The sequence below is a fragment of the Salminus brasiliensis genome, chromosome 1 (genome assembly GCF_030463535.1).
Source record: "Salminus brasiliensis chromosome 1, fSalBra1.hap2, whole genome shotgun sequence".
Taxonomy (NCBI): Eukaryota; Metazoa; Chordata; class Actinopteri; order Characiformes; family Bryconidae; genus Salminus; species Salminus brasiliensis.
In genome coordinates this window covers 49,504,903-49,528,237 of record NC_132878.1, presented here as the reverse complement: position 1 = coordinate 49,528,237, position 23,335 = coordinate 49,504,903, and the positions used below count along the sequence as shown (strand labels likewise).

General features: G+C 39.9%; 3 protein-coding genes across 3 annotated transcripts in view; all 3 read left to right on the top strand.

The window, feature by feature from the left end:
• The window catches only part of vsnl1a (visinin-like 1a), a 33,561-nt gene extending 30,282 nt beyond the window's left edge, over window positions 1–3,279 (top strand). The window contains exon 4 of the mRNA XM_072681103.1: window positions 753–3,279. Coding sequence (XP_072537204.1) covers window positions 753–950 — 198 coding nt within the window. The 3' untranslated portion in view covers window positions 951–3,279. The remainder of the gene's footprint in view (window positions 1–752) is intronic.
• A 1,971-nt stretch (window positions 3,280–5,250) lies between these two features.
• Window positions 5,251–8,422, top strand: sf3b6 (splicing factor 3b, subunit 6). The gene is made up of 4 exons (XM_072695987.1): window positions 5,251–5,404; window positions 6,829–6,947; window positions 7,936–8,074; window positions 8,176–8,422. The coding sequence occupies exons 1-4, from the start codon at window positions 5,375–5,377 to the stop codon at window positions 8,263–8,265; spliced, it is 378 nt and encodes a 125-aa protein (XP_072552088.1). The 5' UTR covers window positions 5,251–5,374; the 3' UTR covers window positions 8,266–8,422.
• Window positions 8,423–12,066: 3,644 nt separating this feature from the next.
• On the top strand, window positions 12,067–22,714 carry tdrd6a (tudor domain containing 6a). Its single transcript, XM_072695985.1, has 17 exons — window positions 12,067–17,488; window positions 17,575–17,699; window positions 17,835–17,915; window positions 19,140–19,173; window positions 19,444–19,505; window positions 19,908–19,962; window positions 20,045–20,115; window positions 20,196–20,247; window positions 21,327–21,388; window positions 21,464–21,500; window positions 21,586–21,653; window positions 21,732–21,786; window positions 21,881–21,945; window positions 22,020–22,080; window positions 22,201–22,271; window positions 22,351–22,405; window positions 22,545–22,714. Exons 1-17 carry the CDS (start codon window positions 12,067–12,069, stop codon window positions 22,712–22,714), a joined length of 6,546 nt encoding a protein of 2,181 aa, XP_072552086.1.
• The last annotated feature ends 621 nt before the right edge of the window (window positions 22,715–23,335 follow it).

Genomic DNA, 23,335 nt, shown 5'->3' with positions numbered 1-23,335 from the left:
GAATCCTAATTTAGCATTGAGCATTGTGATATGGCATATGGTGATACTGCGTGACATGCCGAAATTGAAATAGAAGTACAGTAGGACAGTACAGAGGACTTTAGCTATGCAATGTTTAAGTCCATTTGAAATGCATTCCCAAAATATTTTACTGTAAATTGCAAAGCGAGCAAAAGATTTCAGAAGCAGAGGAGTTCTCTGCTTTTCTTGGTTTTACAGATCTCAACTTGACCTCCATTGTTCCTGCTAACAGTCATCTCATAATTTCATTATGAGGAAGGGAATACCCGGAAACACTTTGCTATCTTCTTATAACCTTCTCCTGCTTTGCGGCCATCAATAATTAAAATAATTTAATAAATTATTTTAATTATTTAGAGTGCTAGGCAGCTGCTTAGAGGAACCCTTGATTGCTGATTGTTGGGGCAAACTTTAAGGAGTCTGAGCGTTTATAAAGCTTGGATATTTGCAACTTACGAGATCTTACATCTGCAATAGATTTTTGATGAGTCATTTTTGAGAACTTGTAAATGCCACTGTATCTCATCCTAGTTTGAGAAAATTGTGTGATGACTTAAGGCATACAGTTGTCAAGATTAAAAAACTGGTGGGGTGTGAGCTTTCATTCATTCTGGATACATCACTCTAGCCCTAAATTAAAGAATCACACTTCTTCTCAACTGTGTTTAAGTTAAGGGGGAAACTGTCGGGATTGATTACTGACCCACTCTCAACCCCACTTCCCCCCACAGGCCATTTACAAGATGGTGGGCACTGTGATCATGATGAAGATGAATGAGGACGGCCTGACGCCCGAGCAGCGAGTTGACAAAATCTTCAGTAAGATGGATAAGAACAACGATGACCAGATTACATTGGAGGAGTTCAAGGAGGCAGCAAAGGGTGACCCGTCCATTGTATTACTGCTGCAGTGTGACCTGCAAAAATGAGGGCGGCGTCCGATGGAACGCCACGGGACTGCACAGAAGATTAATGTTCCATTCAGTTTGCAGCTATTTCCACTGAAAAAAAAAATTGCTTGGACTACCTTTCAATGGATCCGCTTCCTGTGTTTGAAACACTCGTGTGCATGAGAATGTTCTTTGCTAACAGATTTTACACATGCACGCACACAAGCACACACTTCCTCACACACAGCGCACACACATTACATACAGACACTACAAGCTCATACACACATACAGAACATACCACGCACAAATAGAGTTCTACAAATATAAATATATACATATAAATATAAATATATATATATATATTATATTGAAGTTGTTCGAATAAACTGCCAAAATGTGAACAGTGTGCAAAAGTACTTTCCATACAGTCTCATTCCACTAAAGCTTGCGCATCATTGATGTGCTCTGTTGAATTAAGCTACTATTTATTGTTCAATTTTACTGATGCTAGCTATGTGTATCATAATACTGTGTAACGTCAGCCAAATCAGTTCCTATGGTAATGGTAACTGTTTCAGGTGACCCATTTATATGTTGTTCGACTGGACAGGAAATGTATTCTTTTCCATCTTACTTTCACATTCGAACGTGCTCGTACTGTCGGTGAATATGAACAAGTAGTTTATTTGCATGCCATTAGGTCTGCCTTAAAAGAATTGTCTCATACTAAAGAAATACTGAAGACAAAGCCTTATTAAAAAACAAAAAAAAGAAGCGACAGACTTGTTTCAGTACTAGGATATGCAAATCCTTTGATGATGCGAGGGATGTATTTTAATGCGATCCATTCATCAGTCTTGGTTTTTGGCACCTGCCAGACAATGGTTTCTTATGTGGTTTATAGCCATTTGCCCGGCATTGAATGCATGGTGGGAAACAGGAGAGGCGAATGCGGCTGATAAAGCAATGCGGTAAATAACAACCGAGATGACATAAAGCAAGACAATTAGGTATATGTGTGCAATCCCAGCAAGAAATAGTCACACCATTATACAGTGCATGGGAAACATTCCCTTATTATTAAGTCTTCACTGCAGGCTATGTGTGCAGTATGGCCCAGGGTGGGAAGGCTTCGAATAGAGTAAGGGTAATGAGTGAAAATCATACTCAGCTGGAGTGAAATTAAAAAAGTAGCAATGTTTAAACTTGAATTGTTTGGTGGGCTGTAGTCGGGTGAGACAGTCATCTGTCAATGGTCAGAGGGTCTGCTCCTTTTAATGGCTTAACATGGCCAAGAACTGCCAACTTTGACGGGGCGAGGCCATTGACTGCCTTTAGCCATGGCGTGTAAAAGGGAGGCCGACATCTTGCTCTGAAGGGCTCATTTGTTGTCACAGTGCCGAGTGCAGGTAGCTGTTCGCTGCTGCAGACGGGAATGTAGCTGGAACAAAAACAACAAAACTTTACGCTGCACTTAAGTGCACAAACTCTTAACATGTGGCTAGCCAACCAAAACACAACTGACAAGAGAAGTGTTCTGTTTACTTTACAAAGCTGAGACTAGGAAGCGTATGATGTGGTGACAAATGGGCAGTACTGATTTTGTGACCAAGACTATAGTTGTGGGCGATTTTATTTTACATTGATGTGAATTTGGTGGGATGTTTTCATTAAAACAAAAAAATAATAATTTGCTACTGATTGGAGATTTTTGATGAATTCTTTAAAGCTCTTTGAGGCGCTATAGCGTACGTATTCAATATATCAATACTACATGAGTGTGAATCTTACTAAAGTAAAACAAATGGCAGTACTGAGGTAGAATTACTGCAGTGTTTCCCACCCCTGAACATGGGTCTTCACACACAGGGCTTCATATCACGCCATAGAACTGCACTGGTTGAACAAGACGTGTACTTGGAAGAGGTTTTTTAAAAAGTTGGAACTCAGTTGGAAATTTACCCTGGTATGTATTGTCCATCTGAAGGTGTCATTTAAGGCTCCCTTTTTTATTCCCATCAACGGCAGTCTGCACACATCTAACACATCAGCATAAACGCCATCATTACAAATGCTCATTTTGTCTGCATCGACTGCTTATTCGTTTATTTATTCACAGACTGACTGATCAGACTGTCAAAGTCAACACGTCTCTGGTTCTCTGGTTCCATGTTACGATTAAAAGCTTTACACACATGATTTCACATGTTTACCTAACTGGCCTCTCACCAAAATTCATCCACTGGCAAATGGTATGATTTTTAATTATTTTGTACATGTAGCATGTGTTGTGCCCCTGATGCCATGGCTGCACTACTCCTTGTGTTGTGGTTTAAACTAATAAAATAATATATGGGCCTTTTTTCTCGACGTGTGACTTCCATTAAGGAAATGTGTGTGTGTGTGATTTATTATGACATTCAGGAGTTCAGGGTGTGTCTAAACGTAACATAGTGCCTACCACGGCCGGATCTAGAAAAATATTTATGAGGTGGCGAGAGTGGAGCGGGAATTTGTAAGGAGTGTCAGATATAATAATATAATATAAGGCAGACGTATATATACACTGAATTTAATCACAGTTTGATGAGAAATAGTATGTACTCAATACAAAGGGAAACAGACAAACTTATCAATGTCTTGCATTTGAGGTTTTATGTGAAACAGTTTATATTAGGAATAAGTGACAATATACAATGTAATCTCACTTAATAGGAGATAGGAGTATGGTAACACTACTGTAGGTGGGAATGATCAAAGGCATTAAGGTAAGACACCGGTGATGAGTGAGAGGGAAAGTAAGCAGTTTTTGACTGTTGCAGACAGCATCTTTACAAGAAGAAACTGTCCTAAGAAAAACTTACCCAAACTTACCCAGAAGGTGAGCAGAAATACACTGTGGAAATAATGCTCATGGCCCTCAAACACATTCTCCCCATTTGTCCCTGAGTAGCCTGAACAGATTTATACTGTATATACAAAAGAATAGACATTAAAAACAATAACCTGTCCTTCTCTTTTCTCTCTCCTTCCACCTCATCTTCACAGTTGACCTTGCTCAGTTGTCTCTTTGGTGAGTGTAGGCTAAAACCTATGTGTGCTCCAGGCAGTTATTTGCCCATCAGAGATTTATGAATGGGGGTCTGATGGTCAAAATACCATGATTTAAAAAAACTAATCTTTTAAATCATTGATTAAAAAGGAATTAACTAAGGAATTGTTTATAGGCTCAATAAAACAAAAAACATGATGCTTTGGGATATATATATATATATATATATTTGTTTTTGTTTGTTTGTTTGTTGTTGTTTTTTTTGCAGGGGCGGGATTCTCCGCAAACGTAGTCAGCAAGCTGATTGGCTCTTTTTGTTAAAGGGCGGGACTTATACAGACGCCGTGTTGAGCGTAATGACACCTCGGGTTCACTATCCTAGCCTTGTTAAATGCTAATGCTAACCCAGCTAGCTAGCAAGGTAGCTATGTGTTGATACCTCGGCAACGTCAGTACATGTTACTGCTGCCATGCTTCGCTTACAGAGACCTTCTTCACCACGCTGCCTTCTAGGTCACTTATGAGACAGTGCGGGCAGTTACTACATAGAAAGACAGACTCGAGATAAATCATGTGTACTTCCCCTCTACGACCACAAGATGTCAGTATGTGAGCGCTCAAGGCCAGGTGTACAGCAACGTTGGATTTTTTCTTTTGTGATATTTGACAATTTCCTCGTCCTGCGTCGTTAACAACATGTCTAAATTTATAATAATTAATGTACTCGTGCGTGTGTTCATTTATTTATTTTAAGCCCCTCTCCTCTTGTTATATTGGTAAGGATCAAATGACCATACATAATATATAATAATAACTGCAATAAAAAGGAGACATCATCACGCGGAGATTCAACGTGATGGTTCCTGTGGTGTCCAGTAGTTTGGGCTGTGGTGTTTTCTGTAGAGGTGAAATGAGATCGTAAAGAGTTTTAATGATTCTAACGGATCTGGGACTGATCCCAGGCGAGTCTGAAGATTTTGCAATGAAATTCAAATGTGTCCCACTGGTGCTCCATTTTATCCAAATAGCTTTAAAGCTCTCCTGGTTTAGCAGGATGCTGAGAAATAAAATAAAATAGCCGTTTATTTTATTAGTCAGGTAGTTACATTAAACTAATGCACCAACTGTTTTTGTGTGTGTGTGTGTGTGTGTGTGTGTGTGTGAGAGCGAGAGAGAGAGAGAGAGAGAGAGAGAGAGAGAGAGAGAGAGAGAGAGAGAGAGAGACAGGGAGAAAAGGAGGGGGCGGTGTTGACTGCGCATGCGCCCGGCTGTTCGCTGCACGGAAATGCGTCATTGTGCGCCACAAGTCTTCACACACTGCGTAGATCTCCAGTTCGTGGGAACGTCGCTGAAATCTCTGTTTATTTTTTGTAGTGTGTAAGCCGTGAGTTACTAAGACGATTCAGTCATGGCGATGCAAGCAGCCAAACGAGCGAATGTAAGTTCTGTTTTGATTGCTGTGTTTAGTTTATAAGCCGAGACCAGCCCTCTCTGTAACGAGGTAGTGCTAGCTAGCTAATTGCTAAGCTAGCGGTAAACCCACACTCGCTAATTTACAGACACACTGTACAGACTTTTATACCCCGTGTACGCCCATCGTGTTTTTATTGAGTGAACAAGTCGTTCTTGAGCTGAAGTGGGTTGTAGCGCTAATACAGGCGGACCGCAGGGCTGAGGTTCTGTAGCTAACTAGCTAACACTGATCTATGGATGTTGATCAGTACTAGCTGGTGCTAGCTAACCTAACTAAACACACTCTCTTATTTGGGATGAGGTGTTTTCTTTCTTTCTAGCTGTAGATGCACGCCATTTAGGGAGCTAAATGTAGCTAATGGCTACATAGTGTAACCGGATACTCAACTTTAGCTATGCTTACTGTCCAGAGTTAGCTAGCTAGCTAATAGCCTGGCTATTAATAAGGCCAGCGCGCAGGCTAACGTGTGTCGTCCTGTTTACCACTATGTAACAATATGTGCGACATGATATCATCAAAACAGAGAGTATGAACATTATAGATAAGATGTGTGTTTATTTATTAAGAGCAACAGTACCCTGCTTAAAGAAGCAGTCATTGACCAGCATGGGGTATGTTTGGGTTTGATGGTTTAGCTGGTCTACCAGTTTGAGCAATCTGGCCCAGCTTGTCACTCACACTTAAACGCTCTAAGCATAAGGTATGGCTCCAGCTGGATGACCACCTTGACCGTCAAAGACCAGCCTAGATGGTCCGAAACCATCTGTAAGCAACAGCTGGTCTTCAACTGTTTTTTTCAGCAGGGTAGTTTGTACTTGAACGTCTTAGTTTTGCCAGTTTTTGTCACCTGTAGATAAATGCAAGCCATTAAAAATTAATTTACTCCATATAACAAAAATAAGAACCTGTTTAAAACAATCTTTTTGTTGTTGTTGTTGTTGACACAACCTCAACTAGAAAGTGCACTTTTTTGGTGGCATTTATAAGAGCTCAAATGCCTAGTCTAGTCAGTTCTTTTGTGTCTGTACCTCTGAATATCTGCACGTTAGATAATAAGTCAGAACAGCAGTGATAAACAATAAATCCACAAAATGCACAAAACAAACTTGAATTTGTAACATCATCTTAAGGCTGGTGGATGGGATGATCACGTCAGCGTCATTCTGTATAGCGGTAGTTATTAATATGGGAGAGTAAGAAGGTTCATTTCTGTTGCTGGGATGCCAACTCTTTCCTTAGTGTGACAAGTAATGCATATTGTATTGTAAAGTGTGAAAATCAAGCTATTGTAATGTTGATCATGAAAGTGGGCATGATGCAAGAGCTCTTACTCACAAAAGTAGAAAGTGGCACATGAACCCCTTCTTTTTCTGTTCTTTTTTTTCTAGATTCGCTTGCCTCCTGAGGTGAACAGGATATTGTACATACGTAACCTTCCATACAAGATCACAGCCGAAGAAATGTATGATATATTCGGGAAATACGGGCCCATCCGGCAAATCAGAGTGTAAGTTCTGGTTCAAGTTTTAAAATGTCTTGATTTACATCAGGAATACATTCTGACTAGAATTTATACATTCATACTAGGCCTGTGGAAAGAGCTGTGAGAACACCACAGTTATTTCCTATTATTTTTGCCATGTACATTCACTCATGAGAGACAATGTGATGAAATAGATGAAGAAAATCAGTCATGTTGGGTGAGTAGGGGACTGCAGCTTTACCTAAACTACAACAACAAGTTAAACAGTGGAAATGAATGAAGAATTGTCAGCTTTACCCACAATATTTTCTCCTTAGTGGACGGTGTGGCCAACATGTTCGCTTGTCAGGGAAATCTATTTTACCGAAGCGACACTAAGCAGTAAAATCCAATCTGAATTGTCACAGAAATGTTACCACTAGTAACCTGGATGAATATATTTTTTAGAAAGTATGTCAGCTTGTGTTCACACATGAGCTTTCCTAGTAATTATCTAAAAATTTAAGTAGGTCTCCTGAAGGTAAATTACCAGGTGACCTCTACCTGGATTTTGATTTCAGTTTGTGTTTACCATTTCCTGGTTTGGAATGACCCCTGCTCATTATATCAGCTCATTTATCATATAGGAGCCCTAAACAGCTCCTTGTTAGAGAGAATACACTGATAGGACCTCTTTTTGCTCCTAAAACAGCTCTTAATTTTTTGGGGACCAGGATTAACTATCACAAATTTATATTTACTGACTTATGTATTAGCATAAGCTGTGTAGTGTCCTTACAATTGGTCATTGTAAAGAATTAGGAGCTCTTTATGCTCTTTTAATCCGCAAATATCTACACAGGCTTGCAGATTAGATTTGAGGTTAGCTGGTCTGTAAACTATTGGGTGGAAAAAGATGACCAGATTTTTTTTTTTAACTAGTATTAATATTATTGTTATTCTTGTACTTGCACATACTGTATATGTCCTAAAGTTTATTTGTCCTTCATTAATGTATTTTGTGTGTTTGCAGAGGGAACACACCGGAGACCAGAGGAACTGCCTATGTAGTGTATGAGGACATCTTTGATGCAAAAAATGCCTGTGACCACCTCTCTGGCTTTAACGTCTGCAACAGATATTTGGTTGTTTTGTACTACAATGCAAACAGAGTAAGTTTGACATTACCTAGACATGTTTGTGGTCTCTACTGTTTTAGTTCTATTAAGTTATATTGTATCTAACTCCCCTTTTTTTCTCTCTCTTGTCTCAGGCATTCCAGAAAATGGACACGAAGAAAAAAGAAGAGCAGCTGAAACTGCTCAAAGAGAAATATGGCATAAATACAGACCCCCCGAAGTAGTGCTCTCTTTCTCTTTGATTTTCTTTTATTTTTACACCCTTTGAAGCAAGAGTAAAGATAAACCCCATAGTTTGTACAGTTAATAGACCATAATCTTTATGCATTGAATATTGCACTGGTGAAGCAATTTTCCTCTCTTTTTTTTGGGGGGGGGGGGGGGGGGGGGTGGTTGGGGCATATGCCTTTTATACATTGTTAATGTTGTTGTCCGAAAGTGATGTCTGGATGATGATTGGGACTATTACGTAACCACATACTTTGTTATTAAAACTTTGAAGTTGTGAATGAATTGTGTCTGTCTTGACTAACTACTGCCCCTCTTACCCACTAATATTAGTATATTTGGAAATGTACACACTGGCAGGCAAAATGAATCTCTTTTCACTGGTGAACTGCAAAAATGACTTGGGTCAGGTTGAAATCGCATTGAAACCTGGTGAGACTATGTTGGGAAGTGGGTAAGGAAGAGAAACCATAAGAGCCACCATCAGAGGAAGCCTTGTGTGAGAGTCCTAAAGAACAGGTCCTACAAAATCTGGGCAAACATCCTTTATTGTCCAAGACTACAAATAACCTGTAGAGCTGTTGCAGATGAGTCCCCCCTCCCTCTTATTTTTAACTAAGCTCGACAGTGCGGACACCCTTTAACAGTGGTGCAAAATGAATGGCAGTGATGGAGGTTAGTGTAGATACCTCCAAAAAGAGCTTTGAACATATATGCGATTGCCTGGCTATATTAATTAGTCTTGATCACAAAAAAATAAAAAAATAAAGACGAGGTCAATAAATGCCCAAAAAGTTTGACCTGCCTGTAGCCGGCGACGCTTCCCAGCTTCACTTCCGACGTTGTTTTGTGTCGAGAGGAGGCGGAGCCTCAAATCAGCGGCGCCAACCGCGGCTTCCCCCCCCCCAGAAACTCAATTTTGGCAGCCCGTGAAGAAATATATCACTGCATTTGCCACGGTTACACTTTGCAAATCACCATCAGTGCAGATATATATATATATATTTTTAACACACCGTCAGTGTTAAAGTTTGTGAAGTTAGGAGCGGACAAGGAGCGACTGAGCCCGCCTCAGTCACAGCAGCGACATGTAGCTATCACTAGCTCTCTCGATGTCAGGTTTGCTGTTAAAGTGATTATTCAGGTAGGATTACTTCAATAAGAATAATACAATGCAGTGGTTTAATATTTACTGAAAATGTCTCGAGTTTAGTCAAACCACCGGCCCTATTTACCCAGAAAACAGTTGAATTTACAGCTAGCTAGTTAGCTATTAGCCAATTATCAAGCTAGATAGCGCGAGCTAGCTACCTCAGCAATCAGGGGAGTGCGCGCTGGTCCGCCATTAACAACTGAACGACTGAACTGGACACCCGACGGGTACGGAGGAGATTAGTTTTGTAGCAGTGGATTGAGGTGGAATTTGAATGGTTAGCTAGTCCAGGGATTTGGCTTTTTTTATTTAAAGTGGAGTTTAGTTCAAATTGTTTCGGCAGAGTTACTCTGGCAGGCGTTTCTTGCGGATTAAGACTCCAAACGACCGTTAGAAAAGACCATGGCTGCAGCCTGAAGGCGGTGAGGAAGGCTCTGGTAAAGTCTCTGTCTGCCTGTCTGTTATTTGTTGCCTATTATTTATTTACATATAAATTAATTCGTTGTTCATCAATTTTGGGCAAAACGCACATGATGTGACCTAACGTTGATACTAGTGCTGGCTACATCCTTCTCAGACAAGTATTTCTTCAGTGTGGAATAATAATGTTTTGGTCAGTTGTGGTAGCTAACACTAGCTAACTTCTTCGATTTTATTTCGTATATATTTTAATTGGTCCCTGTCGGGCTTGTACGTTAAGTTTATGTCAGGGGCCTAATGGCATTTGAGATTGGCCTCAGCCAATGGACTTTGCAAGCATCACTAGTTCACCTGTTGCTTTTGCTGGTAATGTAATTTATGCAGTCAGTACTTTTAGGAAGTCTGTCTGTTAGTGGCATCTGCTTTATTATGGATCCAGTCTTCTTGAATGATAAACCTGAAAGCAATTGCTAGGCACTAAAGCCCAATTGTCTTTTACATATTTTTATTTGGGTTTTGTTTGTTTTATGAAAGGGGTGGGACTTTACCTACAGGAAAGTACAGCTGCCACTTTGGGCTATGTTGTAAGCTAAAATCCGGTTGCTGTAGGGATGTCCTGATACTAGAAGTTGGATCGTTGGTACCAATACCACTGAAATTCTATGAATGTCGATAGCGGTTTTGATATCACAGCAAAATAAATCAATTAAATGCATGTATTTCAACAGGAACCATCTACAGGTTTATTGCCCAGCAGTGAGAGTGGGATGGAGCCTTTGGTTAATAAAGCCAATTATTTTAGACAACCTATAAAATATAAAATATTACAAAATTAGTGGTGTGTAGCCTTCAAGTGTTTAAAACAAACAGGACTGTTGTTGTTATTATTATTATTATTATTATTATTATTATTATGGATATTACAACCAAACAGGTAAGCCTGGAACAAGACCATTGACCTGGTTCCTACATTGTCATGTAACCATGAAGCTCCATCTAGTGACGTTATGTTAGTAACAGCTTCCTTGTATGAAGATTCGGGGGTGTTTTGACACAGCGCTTCTAGTAGGTGGTCAGACTGGTCAGATGAACAGCGCTTGGTGCTTATAGGTATAACTCCTGACGCAGATCCACATTTTGTTGTGGTTTTAAACTGGCAAGTTAGAATTTATACCTGCAGTGCCAGTGGTTTGACTATTTGCATACTATATTGACTGTCTGCTTTATTTCTAGACTGAGACCTGTAAAATGTGTGTGTGTGAACGTGTATGTAAATGTGTACATAAACCAACTTTTGCTTCTTTTCAGACCCAAGAAGTGTATGTTATATCAGGTTATGGAGAAGTGTATGATGCCGTGCTTATGATTATGTAAGTTTGCAAAGACAATGTTGTATTGCTTTGTTTTTTTCTCCCTTTTTTAATGACTATCCTATCAGTAGAGTGGTATGATTTTATTCCTAAAGTACCACCTTCTAAATTCTGGGGGATTTTATTTGTACTGTTTGTAAAAGGGTTGGTGCAACGAAACCAGTCTGTCCAGTAAATAATTATACCTCTGTAAAATTTAAATCAGAGGAGAAATAAAAACATTAAGTAGGAGATAAAATGCCAGTTTTGTTTGCGAAATTGCAAATCGATTAATGCTGGCTTATTTTATGGGATTTTTTCCAGTATTACAAAATCATTGTCAAAAGTAAGCAAGGGTTACATGTAATTTAGTTTTTGAGCCCCTGCCTGTTTTTATAACAGAAAGTGTAGATTTCCATGGGAACTGAAATTGAGTGTTCTGATTTTGTTTATTTCAGCAAAAATCAGTGCCGTTCATGAAAATTATTAAAAATACATGGCATTGATCAGCCAGGACATGTCTGATTTGTTATGTGTATTTCTTTAGTGTAGAACAAGTTATTCTAGTTATTCTTTTTTTTGTACTGAGGAATATTAGTGTGGCATGAAATAAATGCTTTTAAGAATATGACAAATGAACATTTGTTCACAGTAGGCTATATTCTACAGCTAACTGACATATACGTCGCCCATTAAAATACAACCCCCCACCACCACCCCCAATAAAATAAAGAACTAAATATGGTCTGGAAATATGGTGAACTTTTGTTCTTATGGTGGCTTTTTGTTTTGTATTTTTATTTTCTTTGTAGATGTCTTTCACCTAGTCATCGAAAATCTCTTGAAAGAAAACCTGACTTCTGGAAAACATCACAATGTGTTCAATTCCTGGGCTTCCATCACCTGGGTCCAATGTGACCGTGCTTATTACCAGAGTAAACTTGAATCCCCTTTGCGTTCTGGTAGAGTTTTGGGGCAATTTTGACCAGGACCGAAGACTTGCCTATCAGCGAATGAAAAAAGAGATTCAGTATCCCAGACAAGTATTTCACGAGGCCGAAGGCAGCCCTGGTGACCTGTGCCTTGTCCGAGTCTATGAAACATGGTACAGAGCCCGTATAGTGTCAAGAAATGCTACCAACTACAGTGTTTTTCTCATTGATGAAGGCAGAACACTTCGTGCCACTACTAGTACTTTGGCATGGGGCCAGACCGACTTTTTCTACCTACCTCCTGAAGTTGAGTTTTGTGTTCTTGCCAACGTCCTTCCCCTGTCCCCTGAAAATAGGTGGTCAAAGATGGCTCTGGAATTCATGAAAACGTTCTGTGGGAGAAGAGTCACTGCCTGCGTTCAGGATGTCATAGTACCTCAGCGTACGTTTCTCCTTGATATACCAGGGCTGTCCAAACAAATGTATGAGATGGGATTTGCGAAGAAATTGTCAAATGAACGGTTCAGAGACTTTGTGACAAGGTCTTTGCAGTCTCATAGTGAGCCTGTAGAGCCCCAGATAGCTATGACAAATGAGCCATATGACCTTGTGGAACAAACGGAGAAGCAGCACTGTTATATGTACCCGGAGCTACAAACTGAAACTGTTGAAACCGTAATTGTCACAGAGGTAACAAATCCACTTCGAGTCTTCTGTCAGTTAAAGGTGTTTTCTCAGGAGCTTAGGAAACTGACAGAACACATAACCGAGCATTATGAGGGAAAAGTTGGAACTCCTTTTTCAAGGCATGAGAACTTGGGGGCTCCCTGTGCATCAAGAGGAAGTGATGGCAAGTGGTATCGGTCTGTTTTGCAGCAGGTCATGTCCTCCAGCAATGTGGCAGAAGTACTGCTTGTGGATTATGGAAAGAAACAGTTTGTCAAAGTAGAACATGTCAGACCGCTGGCCTCAGAATTCTTCCGCATGCCTGTTGTGACGTACGTGTGTTCCCTCCACGGAATTATTGACCGAGGTGTTGGTTGGACAGCTTCACAGATTGACTTCCTGAAATCCTTAGTGCTCAACAGAACAGTCATCGCCAAGTTTGAGTATCAGAGCCTGTCAGAGGGTGTCCACTACGTCACACTCTATGGAGATGAAAACACGAACATTAACAGCTTGTTTGGATTGAGGGAGAAATGCTTAATGGACTCAAAGTCCCATGAAGATTATGCAATCCCCAAGAGCACATCATCTCAGAAGTGCAGGATTCCTGTTGGAAGCGAGACAGAAGGCACCGGTCTGACCACCTCGGAAGATCCAAAAGGGAACACGCCTGTTTTTTTTACAGAAAGTCTGTCACCTAACACCTCTCACATAGCTGCTGTTCAGCATGTTGACAGTCCCGCAAAGTTTTGGATTCACACACAGAAGTATGCTGATGAGTTTGATCAGCTGATGCAGGGCCTGGAAGACCTGTGTAGTGATCCAAACAAGTCTCAGGGGTTGATTAGAAAGCCTGTACCTGGCCGACTCTGTGTGGCTAAATCTCAAGATGGTATGTTCTACAGGGCTGCTGTTTGTAAAATTACTGACGAGAAAGCAGAGGTCTTCTTCCTTGATTATGGAAACACAGAACTAGTTGACTGTTTCAACCTTTATGAGATACCTCTCCGATATCAGAAGCTACCCGCCTTGGCAATAAGATGTGCTCTCTATGGCATCCAACCAAGTTGTGAACAGTGGGATGAGGAGTCTACATTATTCTTCTCAAAAGCTGTTCAAGATAAAGTTCTTGACGTTCATGTACTTGCAAAGTCCCATTATACTCACGTTGTCCAGGTAATTGATTCTTCGTCAGATGGAGAACAAGATGTATCAAAGTTGATGTGCAGTGCAGGTTTGGCAAACTGCGAAGGCCTAAAGAAAGTTGGGGAGAAACTTGTTGCTGAACGTTGCGTCCAAAAGGGACAGACTTATGACATGCTGAAAACAAGTATAGTTTCTCCAGCATCCAGTTCACCTGCCATAGCGGAGAACAAGACTGTTTTCAAGGAGTACTTGTTTCCAATTGGGAGTTCAGTTGAGGTCACAGTGTCTTACATTGAGAGCCCAAATGATTTTTGGTGTCAAAAAGCTAATAATGCAGAACGTCTGAAACTGCTAATGCAAGACCTTCAGGATTACTATGCAACCAGTGAATTTCAACCCCCTTTAGAAGCAGCCTGTGTTGCCCGTCATCCTGAAAATGGAATGTGGTATCGAGCCCTGGCCATTCAGAAGCACCAAACTCCTCATGTGACTGTGCTTTTTGTTGATTATGGGCAGACAAAAAAGGTTGCCATACATGATCTTCGCCGCATTAATCCAGCTTTCCTGAAGCTAAACGGACAAGCCTTCCGATGCAGCTTGTATAACTTGATCCATCCGGTCCCTCACTCCTCTTTAGATTGGACCCATGATGCCACGTTACAGTTTAAAGAGTTTGTGGATAACGCAACCTCCATGAACGTGGCCTTGAAATGTACAGTGTACGCTGTGATGAACGACACTCAGAAAGTCGTGTTTAATGTGGTGGATCTGGAGACTCCTTTCCAAAGTGTTTGCAACCTTCTTGTCCAGAAAGGTTTGGCTGACCATGCATCCAAGAAAGCACCTCTTCCTCCTTTTCGCCTGGACACGTACTACTATTCCACACATGGTGTGAAAACTGGGTCTGAGGAAGATGTAAGCATCACCAGTGTGAGAAGCGTCAGCCACTTTTTTTGCCATCTAGAAAGAAACTCTGTGCAGATTGAAGATCTTGCCAACAAGGTCAACAAATTGTGCAGTCAACTGGAGAACATTGACTGCCCAAAAAACTTTGGGAAAGTTTGCTTTGCAAAATACTCAGATGGACTTTGGTATAGAGGACAGATTACATCTACAAAGCCTTCAATTGTAGTCAACTTTGTGGATTATGGAAACATGCAGGAAGTTGAAAAATCAGAACTCTTACCAGTTCCATTTGAAGCTGGTGGAATCATATCTGTACCTGTTCAGGCAATTGAGTGCGGGCTTTCCGACATGCCTGGAAATGTGTCAAGAGAAGTGAATAATTGGTTTGAGAATTTTGTAACCGATCGCCCTCTGAAAGCACTGGTGGTGGCAAAAGAACCGAATGGCAAAATAATTGTTGAGCTGTACGATGGACAAAATCAAGTGAATGCAATGATCAAAGAAAAATTTCACATTGAGCTTGAAAGAAGTGAACAAATCACTGTTGGAGTTACTTCCAAGGATCGGAATTCTCAAAATGTGCCTGTCTGCATCATGACTCCCAACTTGCGTGGACTTAAAAGAGGAAAAGAACCACAGAATGCTCCTGAACGCTGGAGGTCTGAGAAAAACAATGGCTCTAAAGCAGATGAGAGCCCCATGCAATCCCAAGATGGGCAAATGAGGAGCAGCTTGACACGAAGAGAGTCGAGTCATGTATCTCCCAGAAAATCCCATCATGAATCTGCCAAAGTGAGTAGTGCGTCTGTCAAACCAAGTGGCTTGAAACTGGCAGACCTTCCTTTGAAAGGAGTGAAGCCAGGACTGGAAGCTGAAGTGTTCATCTCTCATTGCAATAGTCCTTCGAGCTTCTATGTCCAGTTGTTATCCGATGAAAGTGGTGTTTGCTCTCTAATAGAGAAGTTGAATGACCAGTCAAAATGGAAGTCCATTAACTCCGGTGACCTCCTTGAAGGTGACTTGATCAGTGCTGTGTTCCCTGATGATGACAGTTGGTATCGTGCAGTTGTAAAGAAAACGCCCATCAGTGATATGGTTGATGTAGAATTCATTGACTTTGGAAACACTGCAGAAGTTTCAGTCTCAAAAACATGCGCCCTTGACAGATTACTGGTTACATATCCGAGGTACAGCATTCACTGCTCACTGGCTGGAGTGATGAATGTTGACAGAAAAGTAGTGTCTGACTTCAAAAAAGAAATTGAAGAAAATGCTGACAAGATAACCTGTACCTTCATCAAACAGTTGGGCTCTGTGTGGGAGGTCAAACTTGAAGTCGCAGGTAAGCTCTTGGGATCCGCTCTGTCCAGTGCACCGACAGATGCATTAAAAAGCCCAGTCACTGAGCATAGACTGTCTAGCGCAAGTCCTGGAATATTTTATAAAAATCCTGATGTTTTAAATGGATTAACTGTTGTTGGATATGCTTCATTCATTTGTGGACCACACCTTTTTTGGTGTCAGTATGCAGAGGCAGAAAAACTGCAAGAAATTTCTGATGCCGTCCAAAAGGCTGGAAATGCTTTGGAAGCTGAATCTTTGACTAACGAATCCTTGCCAGTTGGAAGTGGCTGCATTGCCCTTTATGCTGAAGACCAGCTGTGGTATCGTGCAAAGGTGACCTCAAAAGAACAGGATGCCATATCCATTCTGTTTGTTGACTATGGAAATGAATCCAAGGTTAAGGTGAGTGAGACGAGACCCTTGCCATGTGAAGTTTCAGACTTGCCCCCTCAAGCCTTTGCCTGCCAGCTTGATGGTTTTGATCTTTCAGAGGGCTCCTGGGATGAACAGGCAGCTGATCAGTTCTTTGAGCTAGTCACTGAGCAGCTCTTGAAAGTCACCGTTTTGAAACTGGGCAGTTGGTGTAATCTGGGAGCTCCTCATTTTGTTAGGCTAGAATGTGGTGAACTCGTCATCAATGATGCAATGAAAAACTGTTGGACTCTAAATTGCAAGAGCACAGCACTCGAACTAACAGGCTTTGATTCTTCAGTGGTTACTGAAATTGAGTCCCCTGAATGCGAAGCTGAAACTACAGAAATCACCAAGGAGCCACCTCAGTCAGCCGAAGGGTATCCGTTCAGTGACCCTTACATTTCAACACCCGAAGTGCAGTACACAGAAGTAGAATTTGAATGTTCAATGCGTGGGCAAACGGAACAAGCTGGATCTGTGGTGATGCTGGATAAAAGTAATGGTAACCTGGACATAATGTCGTCTCAAGATGACTATTCTGTATTGAAGAACGCAACAGCAGTGGTTGCAGCTAAAGGCCTGCTGACAAAAGAGAAGTCAGATGTAGAGACATTACCAGACGTTGGAAATCTTGGAAATTATGAAATGACCATAGCCAGGGATTCTGATAATATTTATGTACAACCAGATCTACCACTCATCCATGAAAGCACTGATTCCAAAAAATCCTTTGAGACCGATAGTTTAATTCTGAAACACATTGATGAAACTTCATCTCCAAAAGGCCAGTTCACAGATAAAAAAGTGTACAAATGTTCAAGTGTGGATTCTTCAATGCTAGAACATGAAGAGAATAGGATTGAGGACAATGAAGAGATTATTAAATCAGGTAAATATGCACATTCTGCTAATAAAATTGTATACGTGATGCATGAGGATTATGTATGGACATTTTCAAATCTATCCCTTTTTAAGACTTAGGGTACCTAAAGAGGGCTTCAGAGAAAAATCTTGTTGGATCACAATGTGCTGTGTGGTCCCATGCACACAAGAATTGGTGTCAAGCACAGATTTTAAAGATTTCCGAAGATTCTACATTGGTAAGTTCTTTAAACTGACATCAGTTATGTCATATGAGCAACACTAGCTGTGGGTTTTTGATCACAGTAAGGTGTTTGTATTTTAAAACAATGTAATTGTCTGAAACTTGCTTTGGGGGCTTTTTTGTTTTACAGGTGCTGCTGTTGGACCATGATTCTGAGATGGTGGTAGATCCAGTTAACATCTTTAAAATCTTACCAGAGAAACCATTGCAGGTATGAAAAAATCATTTATACTGTTATGTCCATGGTTAGTGTTCATTTTAAGTCTAAGGCTAAAGTTTCTGGGTGAATAGCTGAGTTGCATGGTACAGAGAGGGTGGGTGCATAGGGGTTTTGGTTGCTTTTTCTCTTGTTGTTTCTTTGATGTCACAAGAACCAACTTAAGCTATTCAGCCTACTGCAGTTTAGTCCTGTCCCTTCCTGTTACAGTTCTCAGGTGTGATTCAGCTCTGACTGTTTTACAGATGAGACACAATACACATTGTTATGAGCAGTATTTCTGTTGCACTAAATACATTCTCGCTGTAATATGTTGTGATGTGTGTGTTGTAACATCATATATACAGCAATGTCAGAGTGTAGCGAAGCATTCAAAAATGTATACACAGTCACAGCAGTAGCTAAAATGTAAAACTTGTGAACTAGGAAGCTTAACATGGGGCAGTTTTACTTTCATTAGGGATATTGTCCCTGGTCCTTTGTTTTAACCATGGTGTTCAGAGTGCCATCTGGTGTCCTCAAGGTGTCTTTAACCAACGTTATTGTCCAACCAGCAGCAGTGCGGACATTTTCAGAAGGTAAAAAAAAAAAGGAGTTTAGAGTCTGCAGTGTGGAGTTATTTTACAGTGAATCATGAAAACCGACCACAATACCTGAATTTTCATAAAGCTATCTATCACTGAAACTATGTTTTACCAGCGGGAGAACCACTGAACTTTCTGTTTTTAAACCAGCACTGAAGAGCCCATTCAGAACTGAGTGGAGGCTAACGCTATTGCATGCGCTATTGAAACCCCACAGCACATTCACCCACCAGTTATGACTCACCAGTAGACCAACAACAGCTATCAGTTCAGAGTGTGTACCACTACACACACACACACACACACACACACACACACGCAACTTTACAGCAGTGTTTTATAGGAAATGGGAGCTGAATGGTCCAGGATTCTGAACAGTAATTTTAAGAAAAGTCTCTACTAATCTAAAAAAAAAAAAAAAAAAATGTCAAGCGGTTGTAGACTAAAAATAAAGTGATTTTACTTCAGTATTAATTGGCAGCACATTTTATTTTAAACTTTATTTTAAAGTAAGCAGATAATGACATTCATAATTTTCATTGATTTAAGTGTTTGTTGACTTGCTTTTACTGGTATTTGTTTACAGTATTTAAGATGTAAGTGTATTAATCTGAGGTGTAACTTATACCTACAGGCTCCATGTGGTGGTGATACTGATATGCCAGAAGGTATGTTCACATCTGTAAAAGTTAAAGTTTTCTGTCAAATTGCTGTGTAGTCCAGGAATAGCCTTAAGTCTGGCTGCTGTGTAATAACTTAAGGCAGTGATAACCAACATGGTCAAATGAAGACGGGCTGAGCTAAGCATTTATCAACATTTAATCATTTTGCAAAAATAGTGGTAAACCAGCTTTAATATAAAATTTTATGTACATGTGATGAATGACTAAAAATGCCTTGTTTTCCACATTGATCTCTAATCTGTGATATTGTCTTAGAAGCTGAAGAGACTTCTGAGGGAGAAAATATTGCATTTGGTCGCCTGGATCCTCTTTCAAAGGTCTGTAGGTCCAGAAAGGATGAACCTATTTGAAGTTATGTTATGTATTGAAGTTATATGTATTAATAAGAAAGCGTTTGACATCACAGTTAAGGGTATGTTGCTTTGAGAATAATACAATTTGTCTAGTTAATATTAGAGTTAAAATAATTGTCTGTAATCAATATTACAAAAAATACATTGAGCGACTTCCAGAGCTGTGGCAAAATACATATTACACACATTGCACATGACTGACAGGGACTGAATGTTCCTCTTAATGGTGTAATGAAACACCCTCTTGTAAGAGAACTCCTGAAGACACATTGTAAATGTATGCTATTTTGGCAGAGAGAAATGACATGAAACTGAATTACATTCATGCTGACAGTAATCATACAGTAACTCTGCCACTGTTCACAGGCTGAAGAGACAGAGAATGAAGCTGTAGCCAGTTTTGCTTGTACAGTACCCTCTGGTAAGAGAGTTCATCTGAATTTAGATAGTTAAAACTCTCTTATATTGTACTACTAAATGATTTTCTTATCTTTTTGAACTAGATCATGTTCAGCTGGTTGAAGAGACTAGTGAGATCCCTGTGACTGATTTAGCTGTTCTCCCTGAGGAACAGGTAAAAGAGTTTTGAGAATTAGGTCGTGTTAAACCCCACCTGTGGATGAATTGTACATTTCTTTGTGCTTGTTTTTGTAGCCTCAAGACAAAGATTTCACCTCTTTAGGTGATTTGGTGAAGACTACCAAGGGTGAGCAGTCTAGCTTTGAATCACCTGTTAGTAATGTGCCATACTAAGCTTAGCGGGAGCTTGTTGATGTCCTTAAAAAAAATGAATAAATAAAAAGAGGGGATTTTAGGTTTTCCCCCTGTTGTACACACCTCATGACACTTCTGCTGTCTGCTGACATCAACATGGGTAAATGCAAATTTAATGAAAATTGGAATGAAGATATTTCAATCTCAAATATTTGACATTATTTCAATAATATAATAATATAATATTTCAAATACATCTTGTGCAAGAAGACCTATAAATTAGGCGGTTTGAGAATTATCGTGATCAGATCACATTTGATATCAGAAAGGCACTTCAGTGTTCAACACGACTTCACTGTTCATCTAGTCATATGTTGAGTGTGGGCCTAGGCTGCCAAATGTTGGTCAAAAACCCAAGCCACCCATGCCAAAGTTCCAGCTTCAGCAGCAGCTATTTCAGTCCATATGTTTTACCTAATCTGTAAAAAGTGTTTTAAAATCACTTTTTCTCTGATGTCACAAGAACCAACTCTGAACTATTGCAGTTCTCAGGAGTGCTTCAACTTTCAAATGAGATAACACATGACAATCAGAACAGAGCTCATTTCTCTTATATCAATTTTAGAGACACAGTAACTGAAGCCTGTGCAATTTTAAGGGATACAAAGAAGTTGGAAAGTCGTTGTGTAAAATTTATTGTACTTTATTCTTCTGTAAATGATGTTCTTTTATCTTTTTAAACTCCTATTGAACTAGCTTGTGCTGAGGTGGTTGAAGTGCCCATTGAGACCCCTGTGATGGATTTAGTCACTTTCCCTGAGGAACAGGTAAGAGTTTTGAGAATTAGAAAATGCAGTCATACTAAACACCACCTGTGTGGACGGATTGTACATTTCTTTGTTTTTTTTAACACAATGCTTGTTATTGCAGCCTCTAGACAAAGATTTCTCCTCTTCATGTGATTTAGTGGAGACTCCTAAGGGTAAGAAATCTTGTTGCGAGTCACCTGTTTAGAAAAATTCATACATCCGGGTTGACTAATTGTATTTGTATTTTTATTTTGATTCACAGAACCTATGTATGAAGATCTGAATAATGGTTCAGATGAAGGCCCTGATATTCCTCCAGAATTGGTAACTTTGTTTAATTCTTGGCCTTAAACAGGACTTTAAAAGGACCAGTTATAAAAATAAATATTTCTCCTGTAGGGTGACATGTCTGAAGACATTTCAGCTGAGAACAAAGGTATGTCAATACGATCACATAAAAAGGCATGTCGACCTGTGATGTTTTGGTGGGGAAGTATTCAATTTTTCTTTTTACTGAGCAGAACCAGTCTTGTCGCTGGATCCAGGGGTAGATCTAGGGCAGAACATGAACTCAGATTTGATGGCTCAGGTAAAACAGTGATTGATTTGATTAATTGTGATTTTAGCTTAATATTTCCAGACACTCTAGCAAAATGTGTTTCTTTAGGCACAAGATGACTCTGTGGAGGTCGGCCCTCAAGCTCCAGTGGAGGAGCAGAGAGGTGTGTTTGCTTATGTCAGTAAAAAGCTCATTTTAACATGTGAAAAGTCTGATTCTTTGCAGTGATTACAGTTGCAAAATGTTGTTACGTTTAGACGATAGTGTCAGTGAGGGGGAACAAGAGCTGATGGACTTCCTTGCTGTGACACAGGTAGAGAAGGTACTTATTTCTTGTTTTTTCAAATAAAGATTTGTTTACTTGCCCAAAGCTAAAACCTCAATATGGGATTGTAGGCCCAGGATGCGGAACTTGAGGCTGAACATGATCTGGAGGCTTTGATTGAAGAAGTTAACAGTAAGTAATTTGAGTGTGCTATTGGACAAATGTAGCCCAGTACATTTGGTAGTCTGCATAAGGGACATTTCACCAGATAAAGTGATGAGAGAGAGCTGACATCCTGCTGCTTGTTTATAGGTTTCACAGAAGACCTGATTGATTTTGCAAGTGACGCTGAACAGGGCTCTGACACAGCATTTGATGACATGGTATTTAACCACAGTGTTGTTGTGCACAAAAACCACATACTTAATGTATAGATTTAATGACCGCTTGTTTGAACCCTAGCTTCAGGGAGATACAGCAGACACTGAACCTCTTCCTGCAGTGACGGAATCTGCTGGTGAGTTATCACACATTTTTCTAGGAGTCCTAAAACCATCAGGAAACATTCTCTGGTAACACATGGTTAAGTTTGCATTTTCTCTTAAAACATGTCAGTGTTTCTGTACCTGCACATATGTCAGTCATATGCTTTGCAGGCTTGGAGGTGAAAACGGTTTCTGATAGTCCTGAGTCAGAGGAGCTAAGCATTTTTGAAGTCTCTCATCTGACCCTTAAAGTTCAGGACGTGTCTGATGATGACATAATCTTCGTGAAGGCATGGCAGGTACCCCGGACTGAGGCTAATGAGCCAGGCAGTGGAGAGTAGTTGCAGCATTGTTACTTTATGCACATGACTGTTACTCTAAGACAGATGCTGAAGTCAGTTTCATTTTGCATATTGACTTATTTTTTCATTCTGTCTGATCTTCCATTCTGTTTGAAAATGTGGTGTTAAAATAGATAGTGTAGTGTAGTTCTATAGTCAGCACTTAAGTTGTTTAATTTCAGTTATTTCTACTAAGGAATGTTTTTTCTTTTATAATGGGTGTCTTGTTGGTGTTCAGGGTATCGCAAAAGCTTTACCAATTCAATCAATTACCTTCTTACATAAGAGCCTTTGTTTCATTGTTTCAGTTTAACATGTTAAGTTTGAAAGTGACTGGCACTTAATTACTACATGTGAAGGGACAAGGAAAATATTTTTGTGTAGTAAAGAAATAAATAAGGTTTCTTACTTTACTGTTGGACTATTTCATACCTTTTTAGTTTTTAATTGGTATTCTCAGCCTGTACAGTGGTTATTGTTCAACAGAATCTTTACTGTCAATTTAAGTAGTGAACCCAAGTCCATGTATTTCCAGTTATCTATGGAACCTCACTAAAACCTAGTAGGTTGTTTTTTTTATTTTTAAACTATAATTTAAATGTAGTTCAAATGTCAGATTAG